Below are 21,663 nucleotides of genomic sequence, written 5' to 3'. Positions count from 1 at the left end.
TAGATGTAACTAATACACTCCCGGGCACAATGAGAAAGCTTTGTCATGAAGCTGGATTAATCTAATCCCCCTCCTATGCCACCAAATTAAGCCAAGAATCATAGCAACTGGAGCTGTTGCCCACACATCATGCCAATTGTGGAACTTGACCTATGCAGGAGAAACTCCAGGACCGCTGGGGTTCCAAGAGTTATATCTATTGCCTGTTTGCTATAGAACTCTGTCTGAAACACATAAGAACACAAATATTTAAGATGATTTTAGTCAGTGCCTTCCCATAGAGTAAAGGTCTTCTGGGAATTGAGAGGAGGATGAGGCTTTCCCTTCAGACAGAGATCAAGGCAAGGTGTTCTCGGAGGGGCAAGCTGTAGGGCAGGATACTGTCTGGACACATCAAGGCAGAGGAAATATATTTGAGGTATGACAGTCAAAGGCACAATGAGTCAGTTCCTTGGATTTGAGGAGACAGAAGGCCAGAAACCTGACCTTGAGGGCAGGGTTCAGACACTCAGGCTGAAAGCCCTCACAGGCTGTTGAAGGGTGACAGGGCAGGACAGCAGAGGTGGAGACTGGAGGAGACAGAAGATAGGTAAATCACAGTGTTCAGGACCATGTGCCAGGGCCAGCTCTCCATATACTTCCTTGATAATGAGCGTGAGTACTGGATCTTCCAAGTGGACACTCTTAGCCCTGGCTGGCAGGGGTATGTTAGCCAGCTTTCTGTGACTTGGACATTCGAGGATACTCAAGAGGAAGAAAGGACTGATTTTGCTCATGGTTTCAGAGCTTTCAGTCCATGGTTACTCTGTCCCATTGTTTGGGGACTGTGGTGGGGTAAAAATGCCTGTTTCAAGGTCCATGCCCCAACAACCTCACTTCCTTTCAGTAGGCCCCTACCTTCTATTATTCTTCTCAACAGCATCTCCAGCTGGAAACCAAGTGTTCAACAAAGGAACCTTTGGAGAGCATCTAGAAACCAAATTAAACAAGTATTGCACTTAGAGACACAGTGAAAGAACATCCTGCATACATGGAACCAAAGATGTCCATCTGAGACTTGGTCTAGTAAGAACACTGCACAGAAAACAAGCCAGGTGAAGTACTGCATGCTTGAGATAGAAGAATCAGAAGTTCGTGGTCATCTTCAGCTATGTTCAAGGCCAGAAGAGACTACATAAGGCTGTCTAAGAGGGAGTAAGTGATAAAGACTAACAAAGATAGTTGAACAAGAGAATAATGGAATAAAGGAAGAGATGGGTGGAGGGGTCCCTTGTACATCCAGAAGAAAGTACAAGTTACAGATAAAGAATAGAAATTTATGTTAACATTAGATATTTTTAGACCAACATCTTATTCAAAAGTAGTCACAATGAAATGCTCAAGGAAATGAGCTGAGAGCCAAGGACTTTTCTATTCAGCCAAAACAGCTCAAATAGAAGACAAGGGAGAATCCTGAGCCTCAGTAGAAAAAGTGTTCTTGGAGAACAGTCCTTCAAGAATGGTTAAGAAAAAGGGCTAGAGAAATGGCTCAGCGGTTGAAAGCACTGACTCCTCTTGCAGAGGACCCAGGTTCCCTTCCGAGGATCCACATGGCAGCACACAGCCACCTGTAACTCAATTCCATGGATCTGATGTCCTCTGCTGGCCTACACGGGCTCTGTGCAAGCATGTGGTGCACATGCATTTATGTAGGCAAAACACTCACACATACTGAATAAATCAATAATTTTTTAAATGGCTAAGGAAGGGCTGGGGGCATGCTTTTATAGCAGAGTGCTTGCCTACCATGCTCAAGGCTCTGTGTTCAAGCCTCAGCATTGATAGAAAGGCTGTGAAGAAGATAAAATCATGAAGACTTTGACATTGGCTCATTGGTGTCATGAATGAGAGAACAGTCAAACTAGTCCCTGGTCTATGACTGCACAGCAGAATGGGTGCAGAAAGGGGCTTGGAAGCAGATGATGGGCTCTGATTGAGACAGACAGACAGACTTCTAACAGACTTTCCATTTCTGCTTTATCAAGCATGAATCTTCAATCCACATATGCAGATATGTGTCCCACGTGTCCTCACAGAGCCTGTCTGAACATTCATTTTTCTATGTAACCACCATTCACATAGTGCCCTTGATGTACCAGGAAGGGGGGTAAAGCAGCAAACAAAACAACCAGCATCCATCCCTTTATGGAGGGCACACAATAGGCCAGAAAACAAATGATTAAAACAGAATACATGAGAACTGTGTGGTGTTTAACTGATCTTTCTACTAAAAGGGTGAGGCAGAATCAGGGAGCTCAAGAATGCTCCTGTGAAGCCATGGGGGGTCAAGAACAACATGGGAAGGCTCACTCAATCAACTAACCTGGGGTCACAGGAGCTTGCAAAGACTGAACCAACAACCAGGGAGCCTGCATGAGACTGACCTAGGCATTCCGCATATACGTTATAGTTGTGTAACTTGGTCCTCTTATGAGACCCCTAACAGCAGGGACAGGAGCTGTCTCTGACTTTTACTGGCTTTGGGGACCCTACTACTCATACTGGGTAACCTTTCTCAGCCTTAATACATGGGGAGGTACTTAGTCTCACTGCAGCTTGAAATGCCAAGGTTTATTAATCCTCATAGATGACCTGCCCTTCCCTGGATGGCAACAGAAGAGGAGAGGCTTGGAGGGTGGGATGTAGTAATGGGGGAGAGAGACTTTGAGGGGAGATTAGGGATTGAGGCTGTGGCTGAGATATAAAATAAACAGATGAATATAAAAAAAATTTTTTAAATGTTCCTGTGAGACACAAGAAAGTCATTGCCATTTTAAATAAGTGTAAAATGTAAATTAGGAGCAAACTCTCCCAGGAAGCAAGAACATGATAAAATATTGAAACTGAGTGTTCACGACAGAGGAAAGGGCCCAGGCAAAGGCCCTGGAAGGAAACTACTGGGGAGACAGGGTAGCTATAGTGGGCATATGGCAGAAAGATGAGTGGAAAGTGAGCTCAGAAAAGACTGGCTAGCACGTCAGTGGCTTCCCAGGCAACATAAACAAGTGGGGATTTTGCTCTGAGTAATAGAATGCTTCCTGGATCCCCCAAGGACAAGTGTCATCGGGGATCACCCATCCCATGTGCCTCTCTATAACCAAAATGGTCCAATGAAGAAAACTATCTACCTCTCTCTCTCTCTCTCTCTCTCTCTCTCTCTCTCTCTCTCTCTCTCTCTCTCTCTCTCTCTCCCTGTTCTCCCTCCCAGCCCTTCCTCTCATCAAAACAAGGATAGATTGATTTAGAATGACCTAACCTCTGTGGTGCAAAAGTGTACACTGTTTACTAGGCAGCCAATTTAAACATAATAATTTATGAAATGAGTATAAATAATTGACAGTGTGGTTGGGGTTTTAACTTCTAACCCTCTGCTCCAGGCACTAGCAGGGTTAGAAAACGCCTCCACTTGAGGTTGCTTAAGTTTTCCACTGTGTTCGTCATTTGGCCTCTGCTCTTCCTGCGAGTCCCACACTGAGCAGCACCAGTGGGAGTCTTTCCAGGCACTGGGGAAGACAAGTCTCTAGTTCTGCATGGCTATCCACACATAGTTACCAGGTTAGCTGAGTGCCTTCACCGCTCTGCAGTGCTCAGACAGCATGATTCCCCACTCACCATGAGTGCATCTGTGCACTGCTAGAAACATTAGTGAGCTCTTTTTTACCTCAGAAGACCGTACAAATTCCCTCTGTCCACGCACAACATGGCAAATGGCCTCTGTGCCCTCTGATCCTCCATGTTCTCACCTGTCTCTATGCACTGACCTTCTTCCCCAAGCTAAGATTTTACCCCAACATTCACCAAAAATTCCCATGTTTATTATTCATCCTGCCCACTTAATATTTCCCTTCTCTACCCCATTCCATTTTCTTTTTACTAAAATGCTTGGCATAACAGTAAAAGATTGGAGCCTCCATCCTGGATAACTCCAGGAATCCTGACAAAGGGGAGTGATACTCATCAGCGACCTGGGTGCAAAAGACAAAGTGATCTCTCCAGTTATTCCATAGTCTATATTACTTTCTCAAGAAATAGGCAACTTTGAGGGTATCTTACTTTTTCCCCATTTTTTGTAAAACCTAACATGGTTTTCAACAAAACAGTTTCTAAGAGAAACTATTTATTGCATCCTATGATAATTAATAACAAATACCAGTCCAACTTGACAGGATGTAAAATCACCCAGAAGAAACAAACCTCTGGACTTGTCTATGAGGAATTTTCTAGATCAGCTTAATTGAGACGGGAAAAGTTACCCTAACTGAAGATAGCACCATTCTAGTGACTGGAGTCGCAGAATAGATACAAAGGAGAAAGCAAGCTGACTACCACTATTCACCTCTCTCTGCTTCCTGACTGCTGACACAATGTGAACCCTGCCTTACATCCCTGCAAACGTCATGTGACCAGCTGCCTCAAGCCCCTGCTTCCATGGCTTCCAAACCATAGTGGGCTGTTTCCCAAATTATGAGTCACTTTTGTCAGGATTTTGTCACAGAGATTAGAAATGTGGTCATGCAAATACCGTCTGCATACTGAGCACATGCGATCCTGACCTGTACTCATAGATGCACTTATCAAGAATCCTCACTCAAAGAGGGTCCTACATGGGAACTGGGTCCAGGTCATGAGACTCATTATTCTGCTTCGCAATGCCAAGGGATATGAACCAAGCACCTGTGCCCAGCACAAGGAGCTAGCACACACCTTTGACAGTTGCCCCTCTCTAATGACTTGGAGTTCTCCCTTGCTAACTCTGGCATTCAAGATGTCCTTAGCTTGAAATAAGTTATGAATACTCCCTGCCTTTCATTAATTCCTTCATGATTTATTATTTTTAGCAATTACTTACTTATTGCATCTGTGAGCACTCACATGCACACATATGGAACTCAGAGGACGACAGCAGCAGTCAGTTTTCTCCTGCTACCATGTGAGTCCAAGGGTCAAACTTGGATAGTAAGCCTGGCAGCCAGCACCTTCCCCACAGAACTGTCTCTGCAATCTGTGACTTATCTTTAACCTCTGTGAGGGGTGTGCGTGTGTGCATGTGCGTGTGCGTGTGTGTGTGCGTGTGTGTGTGTTGGTTCTGTACATGTCTGAGAGTTGGTGTGATAATATCTACAGGAGGAGACCTGACTAAGCCACTGCCTACATCGTCCTCCATGACCCCCTCTTAGTGGCTCTGAGCTCTTGTGCTCTGGGCCTCAGTTTGCTCACCTACAACTTCCCTATAATTTCCAATCACTGTCCCCAAGTCCTTTCAATCTCTCAATCCTGACCTCTTGCTCACACCTTCTCCTCGTGTGCTGACTCATCTCCTCTGAGGAAGCCTCCTGGATGAGTTCATGTCTCACATGATGCTCCACATGTCTGCCTGTTCCATAGAATCCACTGTCAAGCACCAGTATCAACTGTTTAAATCCTTATAATAGTTTCCTATTGTGCTCCTCAGCATGTAAATATCAAATTAGCATATCCCTGAATTGTATTAGAATTCTTGACTTTAAAATTGCTGTTTGAGTTGTTAATTTTAGTTTCATAGAACATCATTAATTTTGGCTTGGGATTAGGATGGAATTTCTAACAATTTCTGAAATGGCACATATATACTTCTGCTATTTTGTACTATGTATTTATATGAACAGAATTCTTAGTACTAACAATGACAAAATTAATTAATTATGAAGTCAAAGTATTAATCAACTCCAAAAACAGAGACATTTCTTTATGTTCTGTAGTGTCAGTCAGCTAAGATTTACTTCTTTATGAAAAAAGAAACAACATATCCAATCTCTTTAGCATGCAGATATGCTTTTATACCTGATAAAACTATAAATATGTATATATATACAAAAAGAGTTGCTTTGAGAAATTTATTCCTGATTTATTACTAATAAATATTTGTATACCTAGTTTATATGCCTATATACTTGGGGTCATATAATCAATTTTTGGGGTAAAAGGGGTCACAGTAGATAAACGGTCAAAAGTCTAGGTAGGGCTGACCCCTAGCAGGCTGAGCCTGAGCAGATCCAGCCTGTGTCTGTCTCATCTCTCCTACCTGTACCTCAGCTGCTGGGCCTAGCACCCTGAAGCTGTTCCCCATATATATGAATTAAACTTAAGTACCTTGTGAATGATAATGGCAAACACTAGCAACTTCTAATCTCTCTGTTTCTTGGGGGTATGGTAATCCAGGGAGAAAAAAACTCCATAGTGATTTAGCAGTATTGAGGCAGGCCCTCTGCTGGTCACGACATGGCACTCCCCATTATTATCACACCCAGCTCCCCCATGAAAAACACACAATTCTTCCTTTGAGTTGTATTGGTGGCTCTGCCCTCCAAAACATCCCCAGATGCAACTAGAAATTGCTCATCATACCAAGTCCCCTAGCCAGGATGTGTCAGGCCCAGGCTACAGGCAGATGTTTTCTACACACTCCCCATACAGCAGTAGAGGCTCCAAAGGCTGGGGGAGAAACTCTCAGTCCTAACAAGGCTCATGATTAGCACCTCAGACAGGTGAGGCAGTACCAAAAATCCGGAAGGAATCCTAACTGTAGCCAATGTGCTGAGATCCAGCAAGAAGCCAGCTGGGATTCCGAGCCCCTCTCTAGAGTGTCTCATTTCATCCTGCCCACAGCATGATGACAGAAGGACTATTATTACTTCCAGATGAAGAAACTGCTGCCAGGAGAGAGCACAGGCTAAGTACACGGCAGAGCCATTACTCAAACCCAGGCCCCCAGGGCCCCAAATCTCAGCTTCACTAAACACCGGCTGTCATCAAGAAACTGTGAAACAGTAGCCCCGGATCACAGAAGATGGAGCCTGCCTGACCTTGCCTGGGAATATTACACAAAGGAAATAGCATTTACCCTGTCCTCGGGAAAGAGAAGCTGACCAAAATGACAAGAGTCAGTGGGTTTCTGTGCCGAGGGGGACATGATGTCCAAAGGCCAAAAGGATCAGATTAGTAATACAGCAGGAGCTGCATGGCTAAAGCAGGAGGCCTGTGAGGAGGAGATAAGGGAAGGGTCTGAAGAGAGGCTGGTCCTCATCAACGACTTTGACTGCAGCAAGTTTAGGAATTTGGATTTAGCTCTGAGTGCATTTGGAGATACTTGGAAGAGCAGTGAAGCAGGGTTCAATACCAGATGGGGGCTGCCTGAGAGAGCGCTCCTGGAGGAGAGAAAACAGAACCTGAACAACAGTGCCTGGGGAGGGAAAGAAGTGGCTGCCCCAGAAGGGAAGGGAGTGAGGGGACATGGGAGAAGGAGAGAAGATCAAAACTGATCCCTGGATGTCAGGTCCCGGTGGCTGAAGCTGTCGTTGTTGGGACAGGAATCAAAGCCAAGCAAGAGCCAGTTTTCATTTCGTTTGGTTGCAGTGCAAGGTTCTATAATAAGTAGGGTCCATAGGCCACCGCAGAAGGGGGAACTAGGCCCTGAGGACACATACATCTAAGAGTCCTTAGGGTCTCCTAGGTAAGCGACTAGGCAAGGAAACACATCCCCTCCCCCAGATGCAGCCCCAGTACCAACTCATCCACACCCAGCCTTGGTCACTGTGTCGCCACAGAATAAGCTGCTCTCCTCAATTTCAGAGTCTAGGGACTGGGGCTCATTAAGGTTTGGACTGTGTTAGCACTGAGCATCCCATAATTGCATAGCTTGCCTGGTTCTCTGTCATTAGCTCTCTAAATCTCTAGGCCCCACCTCTCTCTATTGGATTTGCTGACTGACCCCAACATAAAATATCTAGTTAACAAGGGCAGCTCTGGCTATGCGGTGGGGGATCCTGCTGTCCTTGCCACACCCTAACTTCTAGTGGTTCAACTGTCCTCAGCCGTGAACTTTAAGCTGCCATCTCACTATGCATGAAATCTGTCCTTTGCAAGTCCAGACAACTGATCCTATTACTCACGGCAGAGGAGAACTGAAAATTGAGGTCAAGGCAGAGGGCCTGGCAATGAGTCACATTCCCTTCATGGTGGAAAATCACCAGTCAGGAGCCTGTAGGGTCTCTGCTCAAGGAGTCAGAGGGGTCATGGCTGGGACTGAGGTTCAGTTTTCGCCATATCCATGATGAACAGGAACCTGAACCTGATGCTCTAAAGACCATTCCTGTGCCTGGGGAGCAGGGAGAGGGTATCTTACAGGGGTGGGGTTCCTAGCAGCTCTGCCAGGCCTCTAAGGATCTCCTGTTCCCCATGGTGCTCCTCTATCGCTCTCAGACCAAGGCTTTCCTAGACATCTAGAATGAGGTGACTGAGACCCAAATCTGGTTCTGCTGGAGTCTTGCAGACTGCAAACACAACTCCAGATGCAACCACAATCCTCTCCACAACCAGACTCCTGACTAGATGATGCTATTTAGACTGGAATTATGCAGGGGGGAGGGGTTGGAGAGGGGGAGGGAGTTATAGAACTTCATCTTAAAGAACTCTAGTACCAAGCAATGCACTCCAAAAACATTTCTCCAGGACTGCTATAGGTCAGAGGGAATAGACTGCCCACCCACCAGTAAAGGATTACCAATTAGAGTACCTTTTGGGTATCAGCCTTCAAGGTGGTTTAGTGTTTGGAGATGCCCATTCTACCTTACAGATGTAGAAACAAGGATTCAGGGGCACCAGGTTATTTGTCTAAGACCCCACTGCTAACTGTTTTAACAGGCATTCTTGGCACCCGGCTAAGCACTTGACTCAATATCAGTTGCTCACTTTAACCCTTGAAGCAGTCCTATGAAGCTACCATCACTGAAGGGATTTGGGCAATGTCACACAGAGAAGGTATGGGAACAAACCTCAGAAACTGTGAAACCAGACTCTTGATCTTCTCTATTATGTTGTACCCTTGAACAGTGTCCAGCAACTCAGCTGATTGTCCGGCCCCTAGGACCCAGGGTTAACTTGTTCCACTATGCAAACCTGTTCTTATCTTGCATAGTGGTGCCGTTGTAAAGCTTGGGGCCATCTACAGCCCACTGTGTGCTGGTTACTTCCCAAACCCTTCACTCATTTTTTGCTGAGAAGCCATGGGGTCTGTAAGACTTCAGAGCCACTCTGCTGGCTTGGTCCCATTATTACAAATCTCTGATGATTCTGTAGCAGAGCAGAGAAGCTGAGGAGATCACATGGACAGTGGTCCTGGGAGAGTAACACTATCAGAGCTCTGAGAGCTTCAGGGTCTCCCCACCTCTTCACTGTCCTCACCCTATCTTTGCCTCTTAGATTTTCCCCCTTCATTCTTTGAAGTCCACCACTGAGGAAAAGTCTCTAGGGCTGATCTTTGCATACCAAAAGGAATGTGTGGTTGATATATTGTACACCCCAATAAACTTACCTGGGGGTCAGAGAAAAGAACAGCCACTATATTAAACATAAGAGTTTAGGCAGTGGTAGTACACGCCTTTAATCCTAGCATTCCAGAGGCAGAAATCCCTCTGATCTCTGTGAGTTCAAAGCCACACTGGAAACAGCCATGCATCTTGACTCATGCCTTTAATCCCAAGAAATGGTGGCAGGAAGCAGAAAGGTATATAAGGCATGAGGACCAGGAACTAGAGTCTGGTTAAGCTTTTAGGCTTTGGAGCAGCTGAGATCCATTTGGATGAGGACTCAGAGGCTTCCAGTCTGAGGAAACAGGATCAGCTGAGAAGTTATCAAGGTGAGGTTAGCTGTGGTTTGTTCTGTTTCTCTGATCTCTCTCTCAGCTATCATCTCAATACCTGCCTCCCAAGCTTTTTATTTAATAAGACTGTTTAGAGATTCGTGCTACAGGAATGATATTTCCACCTTGTGGCAGACCTATACTGGGTCACCAGCTCCTGGCACCAGTTCCCCATTCCTAGCTTATCCTATCGGTCCTATGTATAGTGTTTTCCAAACTCTAGAGTAGATAGTTAGTGGAACACCACATCTACTGTTTGCTTGACTCATTTTAATTTATTTGTACTCTAAGTGGTATTTTCATTTCAAAGCCTTCCAAGTCTAGAATTTGGATTCCTCTGTCCCACTCTTTTCCACTTGCTGTGCAAAGGGAATTCTCTGTAAAGAATGCTTTTCTATATAAAAGGCACTGAGCTATCATGTGCAAAATCTACTGTGAACACTGGGCTAGGTGTTCTAGGATTCTGCAGAGGAGATACCTGTGAAGGTTTAATGAGAATGCCGCCCCCCTAGACTCAGGTGTTTGAATACTTATCTCGAGTTGGTGGCTGTTTGTGGAGGCTGAGGCAGTATGGCCTTATTGAAGGAAGTATATCACTGGAGGCAGAATATAGGGTTTCAAAGTTCTAAGCAATTTCCAGTTCATTCTTTCCCTCCTGCTTGATGTTCAAGATGTGTAGGGCCTAACTCTCAGCTTCTAGCTCTAGCCAACAAGTCTGCTACCTGCTGCCATGCTGTCTCTGGCATGACAGATCCTAATCCTCTAGAATCATAAGCCCCAAACAAACCCTTCCTTTTAAAAGTTGCATTGGTCATGGTGTTTTACTTTACAGAAAAGTAACTAAGCCAATACAGAATATGATCTCCATGGGGTGGAACCTTTTATTATGCATATATGTTCCTTCTGCCGAGTGTGTGCTATACACGGTGCATGGGACTTAGCAGAGAGTTATGAGAGAAAAGAAAAGGGGTGTGTGACTAGAGCTAGGGTATCCCTGTAAGTTTCCTGCCTTCGGAGCATGCTCTCAAGTGCAGCAGGATTTGGAAGAGGACAGCTCCAGATAGAAGGAGTATCATGTGCCAAGAAGGAGAGGCATGGAATCATGACTAGGGAAGCGGTGAGTGGCCAAGTGTAGCCAGAGGAGGAATAGGGGTGAGTTTGAAATGACTGAGTAAAATTCTGAAGCATGCTGGAATGCTTTCACCTGTAGGTTTATCAGCATTATACTCCAAAAAAACAGGACAAACCTTTCTTCCTTAACACACATCCAGCCATATCAAGGAGTTCATACAAGCTAAATAGAGGTCACACTCAGAGCTGAAACTAGTATACTCCAAAACTAATACACTCAACACTTTCACCTCAGGTACAAGGCAGTTGCAAGACCTTGCTGAATCTCCTAGGAGAGACTGAGGAGGCCTCCTGCTAGTCAATGGAGCTGCTTTCCCTGGCCTGGGCACTAAAGATCATTTTGTCCACAAAGGGACAAAAGCATCTAAAACTTGACCCTGTACTCCTAGAATGTTGAATCTAGAGATGCCTCGGGGGAATCTGTACCATCTCCCCTTCCTGGGATGAAAAACCTGAACCCTGGAGGAGAAGGTTTGTCCAAGGACAGACAGTAAGTTGGTGGCAGGCTGGCCTCTGGCTCCCAACCCATGCTCCCTGCTGCACTGTGCTCTCCCCTAAGAGATTTGATGAGCAAATTATAGACTTGTCTCTTCCAATGAACTTAAAAGCAAAGACTAAAACTATTTCTGAATCATTCTTCTCTAGATGGAAAAAAAAAATGTCTCTCTCAACTCTCTGAATCTTTCAACCAACCAAACCTTTGGCTCCCACTCAGAGTTCTCGAGATAAATAGCTTATCCTTTCCCTCCAAACAACTGTTTTCTCTGAAATAAGGAAAGAAAGGAGGAAGAGATGAAATGAGGGACATATAGGGGGAGGGAGGGAGAGAGGGAAAGAAGAAAGGAAGTGGGGGAGACTGCGTAGTGGGGAGGGAAGGAGGGATGAAGAAAGACCAGTATGCTGGAGACAGAAGAGAAGTGTCTTAGGGAAAAGAACTAAGTCCCATTGCTAAGCCATGCATGTCTGAGTACTTTTACTCACCTGAAGCTCCCTAGCAAAGGGCTTGTCCATTCATTAAATATCTGTGGGGACTTTGGGGGAGGGGCATGCATACAAGAGTCTGGTGTGTGTGCCCATGCATGTGAGTGAAGGTGCTAGACCAGGAATCAGTGTCTTCCTTTATCATTTATCACCTATTGCCTTTAGACAGGGACTCTCACAGAACTTGAAGAGTGTTGTTTGGATAGGCTGGACAGCCAGTGAGCTCCCAGGATGTGTCTTTCTCCTCCTGTCCCCCAATTCTGGGGTTACAGGCACCTTGTGACCATGCCTGGATTTTTATGTGTGTGATGAGGATTCCAACCAAGGTCCTCATGCTCACAGAACAAGTGCTCATACCCACTTAGCCATCTCCTCAGGCCATCAAACGTTTGGGGAACATGTAGTCATTCAACAACCACTTATGATGCCCCCATAACATACATTCTAATCATAGCCAGGAGAAGAAATATAAATGAGATACTCATTTAGTTCTTGGGTACTAACAACATTCATTATGGACTGGATAAGGTGTCATGTCTCAGATTAAGTAAACTCTTAATCTTATTTGATTAAGGGAATAAAAGGAAATTATTTTAAAGTCATTTCTTTATCACAGATCCCTGTCATAGAAAATTCCTGGAGGCCGGGTGGGGAAATGAACTTAGGAAATAAAAGTCAGGGAAGAAAGGTTTCCTCAAAAGGGTCTCCACTCCCTGCTCTGAGCCTCAGTTTCCCAGGCTTGCATAGGAAGGACGGTATTGATGACCTCAGAGGAAACTTGCAGCAACAACGTTCAATGATTCTGTAAGCCCAGTTCCCAGAAGCATATGGGAATTTATATTCCAACTCTTCTTAAAAATAACTACTGAGTCACTCCAGTCTGCTTTCTCGAGGTCGCACGCCATGTTTCTGTGGATTTCTCTTGGGAAATGGGATAAGAGAGGGAATTTAATTCTAGCTTTGATTGGTCTGCCTTTTGGCTTAAACAACAGAAAAACATACAATTATCCCATTGACAATTACAGTCTGCACACTTCACCACAGTCCCAGAAAATGACCCTCAGCATCAGAACAGCAGCCAGAGCGGTGGGCACACATGTAAGCCATTACTGACTCAGAGACAGGCTGGCCTGCAATGGCCCCCACTGGTTCTCCACAGTAGGCTGGATGACCAGCGGACCACTTGTCACTAGCTACAGAGGCACCCAGCCCCAGTCATCTCAGACTTCTGGTTGAGTTTCACAAAACAAAAAGGTTCATGTCAGTGAAAGGTCACAGATGCTGCAAATCTAATGCAATTAACCAATGGAGAAGTCACTGAATAGAGTGTGAGTTTCTTTCTTTTTTTAAGTCTCTCTGTGTGTGATTTATTTGGGAGCTGGGTGGTGGACCCCCAAAAAGAACAAACACGCCAGTAATAGGTAACCGCAGCTGCTCAGTGTTCAAGGGTGTAAAATGCTGTGGCAGGGCAGATTGTAAGCACCAGTGGGGAAGCTCCTGCTCTTGTTTTTTATGAATGGACATGATATGCTTGTCACATCACCTTTGACTATGCTTCCATGATGCCTCCAGTTTCACTCAGAAAAGCTTCTCCCTTCAGTGGGCTACAGTTACAGAAGAGACTCATAGTTGAGAATAAGTAACTGTTGAACACTCAACCCTGAATGGAATATGTATATGACCATCTCCAAGGTTTAGGGAACATGGCAGAAGTGGAAAGGGGCCAGAGGAAAAGGTGGGACACTGTGGAACTGTCTTCTGAGTGTGAGTTTCTTGTTGGCAGGGACCACATCCAACCAGGTCATTTTAAGTCCTCAACTACACCGTACCATACAAAAGATGTGATCCTCAGTCAATAAGTATTTTTGCAGGAGGCAAATAAACACATGACTGCTTAAAGAGTTGAGCATGTGTTTGTGTATTGCCCCAAGAACACTGGAAAAACAGACTGGCTTGAGTCTCATCCAGCACAGGAGTAGAAGTCCCATCCTAGCTCTGCTATACAGCAACTCTGTCTCCTTCTCAAGCCTCAGTTTCTCCATTGGGGTACAGATTAATCAGTGCTTCCAATCAGTGCTTTACAGAAAGACTTGTCACACAGCTACTGGAAGCTTCAAAACCTGAAGCCTCTAATGTGAAACCCTCTGGGAATGTCCTCAGAAAGGAAGAGCATGCCCTTTCTATATCTGCCCTTGGTTTAGAGAGAAACTGCGAACAAAATGGAATTTGTAGTCTGAATGCCTGGAGTTCCTGAGGTGCCTGCTGGGTAAGGCAAGCTAGATCCCTATATCGTGTTGATGCAATCTAACTCTTGCTTCCACTTTAAACTTCTAAGGGCATTGGAAGGTGGAAAGGGAAAAAGGAAGGCCGGTGGGTAAGCAGAGAGACATGAAGGCTGCCAAGATCTGACCTTCACCCCATATCCTTTATTCAGGGGAGCCTGTTCCTCTTCTGAAAGAGAAGCTAATCAACTGAGGAGTTCCTACATGCCAACAGGTTCTACCTTCCACCGTGTGTGTGTGTGTGTGTGTGTGTGTGTGTGTGTGTGTGTGTACATGTGTGTGTGTGTATGTGTGTGTACATGTGTGTGTGTTTGTATGTGTGTACATGTGTGTGTGTTTGTATGTGTGTGTATGTGTGTGTACGTGTGTTATGTGTGTGTGTGTGTGTGTATGAGAGAGAGGGAGGGGGAGAGAGAGAGAGCTTTATAAGAAACCGCTGACATAAGTACAAATTATTCACAGTTCACAGATAAAGAAACAGAATTTTTGTTATAGCGGAGCCCAGAGTCAGGCTGAGGCAGCCTGGCCTTCTCGACACTGTCCTAAATGCTTCTCCAGCCCTAGAGCGGCCTTTGTCCCACCCTCTTAGGATCCCATTGCCAGAATCACTGCTGTTCCACAGCCCAACTTAATGTCACACGGGGAAGGGGTGGGCAGTGCAGTGGCAAGCAGACTGCACTGTCTCTGATGGGACTTTCCCAATTTTCCAAGTTTAGAACACCAGGCTTTGAAAGAGTCTATGCCTTCTTATTTATTGGTAAGGTCACCCACTGAGGGGGAAAGGGTCAGAAGGGAGAATTCCAGAAGAATTCTCTAACAACACCTACACAAAGTGACCCTGACATTAGCAGACATTTATTAAACAATAGTCTCTCTACATAGCTCTCTAGATATTTTGCATATATTAATATGATTAGCCTCCCATCAACCCTGCATGGTAGGTACTGTCACTACCCCCATTTTAAACATAAGGGGACTGGAGAACAGATGGGGCTCCAGAATTTTCACCAGCCACATGGTGAATAAGAAGTACAACCCAGCTCTAAGACCAGGTAGCCACATGGCCATAGCTGACCACACTTGATCATCTTGAGACAGCTCTACCACCAGACATACTGACAGTCACATCTCACCATCTCTGAGTTTCACCATACAGGCTACATGCAAAGATATGATCACCTATTTTCTGCTTCTGGCTGTACAGGAAACTTTAGATTACACTTCTAATGATGTTCTGTGTCCTAGGGAACATGCAAGAACTGTGTGTCAGATTCATACACCTCCTTCTAATGACGGCTTTGGAAGAATAGGCCATGCCTTCACAGAGAGTGATTAACTCTCTCCCACTAGGGAGGTTTAGCAAATAATTCATCCTTTTATTTAAAAGCATCACATTATCTTCTATGTACCTATCTACCATCCATCACCTATCTATTAACATGTCTATCTGTCCATCTATACATACAGACATACATATACACATCTATCCCAAAACCAAATGGGCAGTATGGGAACTAATATGAAGTAACTCAGCATCCCTGGCAGCTCTGGTGGGAAGTTTGAGATACAGAAAAGGTGAGAAATCCATGAAGCAAAACAAAATATGAAAAAATAAAACCAAACAGTTCTTAACAGGCTTACATTTCCTCTAAACAGCTCATCAAATATCTCAAAAAATCAGAAAACAAATGGGATTTAATGAATGCTGACTGATAGGAATAAAGACAAAGTCCCTTTGATGATGATGGAGGGTGTAAAGGAGCCAAGGCTAGTCCAGCTGTCAGAAGTCTGGAACACCAGGTTGCACAGCTCCTCTATAGCCTCAGCCTACCTCAGAGTTTCTATCCTGGTGCCTGAGACTGAAGAATTTCTAAAGACATGGATCTTTCATGTCAGTCAGGACAGTCCCAGGAGAGCTCATCAGGCACAGATCTGGTACTCTGGACTTGCACCTCAGCTTCTGGTTCAGGCCTCCAGGGCCTGACAAGTCAAATCTGCACTAGCAACTCTTTGTGGACTTTCCAAGTGGGTGTAGGCACCTCTGGTGGCCCCACATCTCTCTTCCAGAGTAAATATTCTCAAACTCCTGTCCTTCATACACTGCCAATATCATCTCCCTCCCCCGTCCACACCACTCCATTCAAGGCAACTGGTACCTCCCAAGGACCCGATCTTAGCAATCCTCTCCTGGGCAGGATAAGCAGCGTGACTTACCTCTGCCCTTGCACAGGGATGGAATCCAGGTGCTGAACTCCAGGGAGTGCCATCATGTTCATCCCAATCTGCAGCAACGCCTGCCCACAGTGGTCGGGACCCTGAAGAGACAGGTCAAGATGGGCCTATCAGAGAGGATACAGTCTCTTCACCTCTCAAATCCAAGCTCTAAGGAACCAAAGTAGGTGTGACAGAAGGCCTTCCAGGCCTCCTCTTCTTCTGAGCTGACTTACACTCTGATGTCCTCACACAGATAAGGCCGGCCTCAGAGCTGACCTTCTTTCTAAATCCCTGGCTCACTATAACCCACTACGATCTTCCCCTTTGTCCTATTGCCAAATATTTACCCATTTTGGTGTGACTGACGCTGGGACACACAGGCCAGCAAATATTGTACAGGACATACGCATACTAAAAAAGCAGCCAAATGCAGTCCACTTCAGATGACGTCACTTCACCTGAACAGCAAGTGGAAAGCTCAGGATATGACCTAAGGCTCACTTTAGGCCACCGAATCATGACAAAGTGGCTCTTAGGGAAGGTTTTCTTTATCTCACCAGGTGAGACCCAGAAGATAATGCAAATCAACTTCGACGAGACTAATCATGCAGTCACGAGAAGAGCTAGCTACAGAACAGAGTCAGAGTGCAGAGAAACATTGTCTAGGTCCCCATCACAGACCCTCGGAATCAGCTGATCCTGTAGTCTGACCCACCTCTACATTTCCTACATCTGAGATTACACACAGTCTCTTTGGTTAAGGCAGTGGACATGAAGCCTCTGTACAGCCAAAAGCATACCAATGGGAAGAACATGGATGAGGTTAGAGACTTCCGATCCCAAAGCTAAGAGCGCACTTGGCTTACTTTAACATCACAGTAACAAGCTACAGCTGGGGTGGTCCTCGTCCCTCCTAAAACTGACCGCCCAGCTGTTGATATCTCACCTCACCTCACCTCTGCCCTGCTTTGGGAAGAATTTCCTCCACATTCCCTTTTCACTTTCTTCCTGTAGAATGGGCCTCCAATCCAAACAGAGAGTGGATTATTACCCTTATAATAGTAATACTAGTACATGGGTAAACATATCTTACTAGGCAGGTCCTCACTGTAGCTCATAGGATGCACAGTTGGGTAGGAACACTGATGATTTTTCATCCCTTAGCAGCTTAAGTAGCACCTTCCAGACTGTGAAAGCTAGCCAGCAGGAAGGAAATTCCAGCTCAACTTGATTTCTCAATATCCTATAACCCAAATGTGTGGTGTCCTCAGCAAAAGGGTTTTACCATCTCATTCTGGTGAGCAACCAAGAGCATTGGCAACCGCCTGTAATGTTGTGGGTCAGGGAGGCCCTAAAAGTCTCTAGAACATAAAGTATAAAGGAAAATCCAGGTTTCCCAGAATAAAATCTAACATGTGATGAGATGGTAATAATGAAATGACATTTTTTCTTATTTTTATCTTCATCATTGCGAAGAAGAGGTAAATAAAAAACACTGAAGAGAGAATTAATGCCTATGGTAGATTAGAAGACTAGGAGATGGTTGGCAAACATCAGGGCCCTTTACAGTGTAAACCAAGGATTCTGAAGTCAAGGAAGAGGCCATAGGACCCTGGAGGAAACCTGGATCTAATTCCAGTTGAACCTGGGGGACCCAGAGAAAGCCCAGTAATCATGAGCAGAAACCTAGATGCATACCAATGTTTGAGTTTCTATGATAAGGTTCCAAAAGCATGACTTTGGAGACCACAATATTCTGGCAGTGCCTTCTAACACATGATCTGTGCACCTTCAGAAAGGAGCCGCAGGTGTTTCATTTACAGCTGCCCAACAGGGACAGATGAAGTTCTTATGTATCACTAACCTATTCACAGGCTCTATTCTAAGATGTTTCATTCTCAATATGAGAGTAGGCACAGGACCCTACCCAATGACCACCACATAGTCAGGAGTCTGTGTGGAACCATAGCTTACACTCATGGGGATGACAAAGAGATGAGGGTGACTATCTGGAAGAACAGGTAGTAAACACCAGGCATTCAACCTAGACGATGCTTTTGAAGATCCCATAACAATAATTCTAACTGCTAATATTCATGGAACATGAACTATATGCCAGGTGCTCTTTTAAATACTTCATGCACTATTAACTCATGGTACATTAATTATTATCACCTTACAGAAGAGAGAAGTATCTATTGCAGGCAGTGCACTAGACTCCACATTGGAGCCTGGAGGACAGGTGCTGAGCAGGTGAGGATGATGGGAGGCACAACTCCATTCCCTGGAGGCTGTACCAAGCCCCAAGGACCTTCACTAGAAGCCCCAGCTAAAGCATCAAGTAGGGCTGCTACCCTTAACAGTGTGAACTGCTAAGCATGGAGCTCTCATGGATTTCCTCCCACCAATTCTCCACCCACTTCTGATGCCCTTACATCTCCAGCATCCCACTGCCCTGGGTCCCACCCATCCTCTGAGCTGTAATACAAATTGCTAAACAGTCTTATTAATAAAAAAAATAAAATTAAATTAAAAAAAAAAAACAGGAGCCAGATATTGCAGTGAATCCTGAAAGATCAGAGAAACAGAACAATCCAGAGCCAACCTCACCTTATCAACTCCTCAACCTCCAGAGCGTGAGTTCCTGTTCCTCACACCTTATTTACCTTTCTGTGCCCTGCCATATTACTTCCTGGCATTAAAGGTGTGTGTCCTTCCCAAGCAAAGTCATGAGATCTCAAGTGCTGGGATTAAAAGTGTGTGCCACCACGCCTGGCTCTGTTCCCAGTGTGGCCTTGAACTCACAGAGATCCAGATGGATCTCTGCCTCCCAAGTAATAGGATTAAGGGTATGTGCCACCACACCTGACCTCTATGTCTAATTTGGTGGCTGGCTCTATTCTCTGATCCCCATACAAGTTTTATTAGGGTGCACAAATAAAATATCACCACACTGAGCAAAGGTTCAAATAGTTAAGACCAATCCAAAGCTACATGATCTACCAGGAAACCAAGATAGATTCAAGGGGACACCCTACTTCTTACTGTTATGAAAGAAAGAGTTTAAATGGGGTGGGGCTGATATATTCAAATCCCAATTCTACCTGATTAGCACATGACCTTGGAAAATCACCACCCCTCTGTGACAGTGGTCCCTTCAACTATACCTATTCTAGAAGCTCCCTGAGGACTCGGTACAGGCAAAAGGCTCTGATTTTGTGCTTGGGTAGGTGAAGAAGGGAGTATCCTTTCCTTAAGAGACAGAGTTGAGAGACGTAGAAGAGGTGAAAAGGACACAAGTAGAAGTAAACAGGAAAGAGGAACTCTCTGTCCATACCCCCACCCCCACCAAGTCGCTCCCTGGATTCTTCGGGTGTGTTTACCCTCACCATGTTTCCCTGGGCTGCATCACACCATGAGTGTCTGTTCACAAGAACTTGAAGCCTTGAGTATCTCTGACTTAATTCAACTCAATAGATCAATTTATATGACTTAGTTCTGTGCCCAGGTCTCATTAAAAGCAGCCTTTGCTCACCTGCACTTGGCTAAGGAGACTGGCCTTTTGCAGGAAGTTGAGACTATTTACTGTAAAGTATTCCATTAGAGTCAGCAGCAAAGGGTATTTCTGCTTTTGTCCAATGGGACAATCTGGGGACAGCTCATGGCACAGCTGGGATTGTTTAATCTGATGCATCCAGTACAACTAACCACACGGGAGAGATAGTAAATACTGTGGAAAACACTCAATTCCAGAAGTAATGCCAGGAGGCTTCTGGAAGTGGGGGCTGGGGAGAGCAGGACCATGCAGATGCAGCTCTGATCCCCCTTTCTCCAAGACTTCAGAGTGCAGAGGCTGTAAGTGATGGAAGCATCTTGCCAACCCATCATTCTAAGTCATTCCACCTTTAGAACTGAAAAGTCCTTTAGAGAAGAACACTGCTTTATTCGGGAACAAACAGGACCTTTCTAGGGCCTCCATACCTGTTTCCCATCTGCAGAATGAGAAACTTGTAATATTGTAAGCATTAAGATAACCCACAGACAAACATTGTTCCTTTGGTTTCTAACGTATGCCCCTACTTCCTACATCTGAGAAATGCCCCTATGTTATGAATTTTCATGATACAATATATAAACAGAAAAGGCCAGGCAATTTGTATGCAACCCTTTGCAACAATAACAAATACCAACCAGTCACACAGAACAGAAACACATGACCTCAGCTTTATCAATTGTGTGCAGAGCTTGGATTTTGAACCTAGGAGATTCTTCCTGTAGCTGCAGGAGGATCAAGTTCTCCTATACCTGGTATGCAAGTAACACTTTGAAATAGCCCTGAAATATATGTTTTTATTACAGTCTTCTTCCTTAATCAGTGAATTTGTGCAGAATGCCTAGCAGATAAAGTCTGATAAATTCTGGATGTACAGTTTGCAAATTATCCCAAACAGCTTCATTTCCCTCATTCTGCATGTTTCACTATCCCCTGCCATTTCTCATTTAGACCTATGAAAGAACTTCTGGAGGTCACCACCTATCACTTACTTCTCTCCAGACTCATTCAACACAAAAATTCTCAATGCAACTTTGAGAATGATCTAAAACACAAGTCAAATTGTATCATCTCACTATTCACCCCTACCTTACCCCCACCACCAGTGGCTTCTTACTGCTACACCAAGGCCAAACTCTCTGGGTAGCCCACCTAGCCCAGATATCCATCTGACACCTGACTACAACTCTAACCTTTCATCTGGTCCCTTTCTGCTATCCAGACACTCTGGTTGTTGTTCATCATTTTAGCACCAATGTCTCCTTTTCCCAAATGCTTTCTATTCCAGGACAGCCTCGCCTCCATATTTCTCATCCAGTCATCCCTATGGTCCATTAGAGCTCTGCACAAACACTACTCCCCAGGGCAAACTTCCCCAGACCATGGAGTCAAGCCCTTCGATGTAAGAGCTCCCTGAATGTTTCTCCTGCACAGAACTTACCAAACTTAACCATGGCATTAGCAACTTAGTATATCTCTCCCCTCAAGGTCGTGGGACAGGCAGAAAGGCCTTGCTTGCTCAATGCTGTCTCCTCCATAACTGACAATTTGTCTGATACATAATGATTAATAAAGACTTGTTGACTGGCTAGATGAGATCTTGTTGAAGTAACTTCAGCTTCTTCACTGATAGACAATGGTCACCATCTCAGTGTGGCCTAAGTGTTCAGAGGGGCTATGATGGTGACACAGATAAAGATACCTGTCCCTTCCAAGTTCCTCTAGTCCTCACTGTCTAGTCATGCCCAGCTGAGCAGCTTCCCTTCCCACGTTCAGATCTGTGTTTA

At 44.9% G+C, this 21,663-nt stretch overlaps 1 protein-coding gene across 1 annotated transcript in view; it reads right to left on the bottom strand.

The window, feature by feature from the left end:
• Positions 1–21,663, bottom strand: part of Insc (INSC spindle orientation adaptor protein) — a 107,168-nt gene that overhangs the window by 63,048 nt on the left and 22,457 nt on the right. Inside the window, exon 2 of the mRNA XM_036175839.1 lies at positions 16,324–16,424. Within this exon, the coding sequence (XP_036031732.1) occupies positions 16,324–16,385 (62 nt within the window). The 5' untranslated portion in view covers positions 16,386–16,424. The remainder of the gene's footprint in view (positions 1–16,323; positions 16,425–21,663) is intronic.

The sequence above is a fragment of the Onychomys torridus genome, chromosome 1, assembly GCF_903995425.1.
Source record: "Onychomys torridus chromosome 1, mOncTor1.1, whole genome shotgun sequence".
NCBI classification, from domain to species: domain Eukaryota; kingdom Metazoa; phylum Chordata; class Mammalia; order Rodentia; family Cricetidae; genus Onychomys; species Onychomys torridus.
Note: the sequence above shows the minus strand (reverse complement) of the source record. Positions and strands in the feature narration are given on the sequence as shown.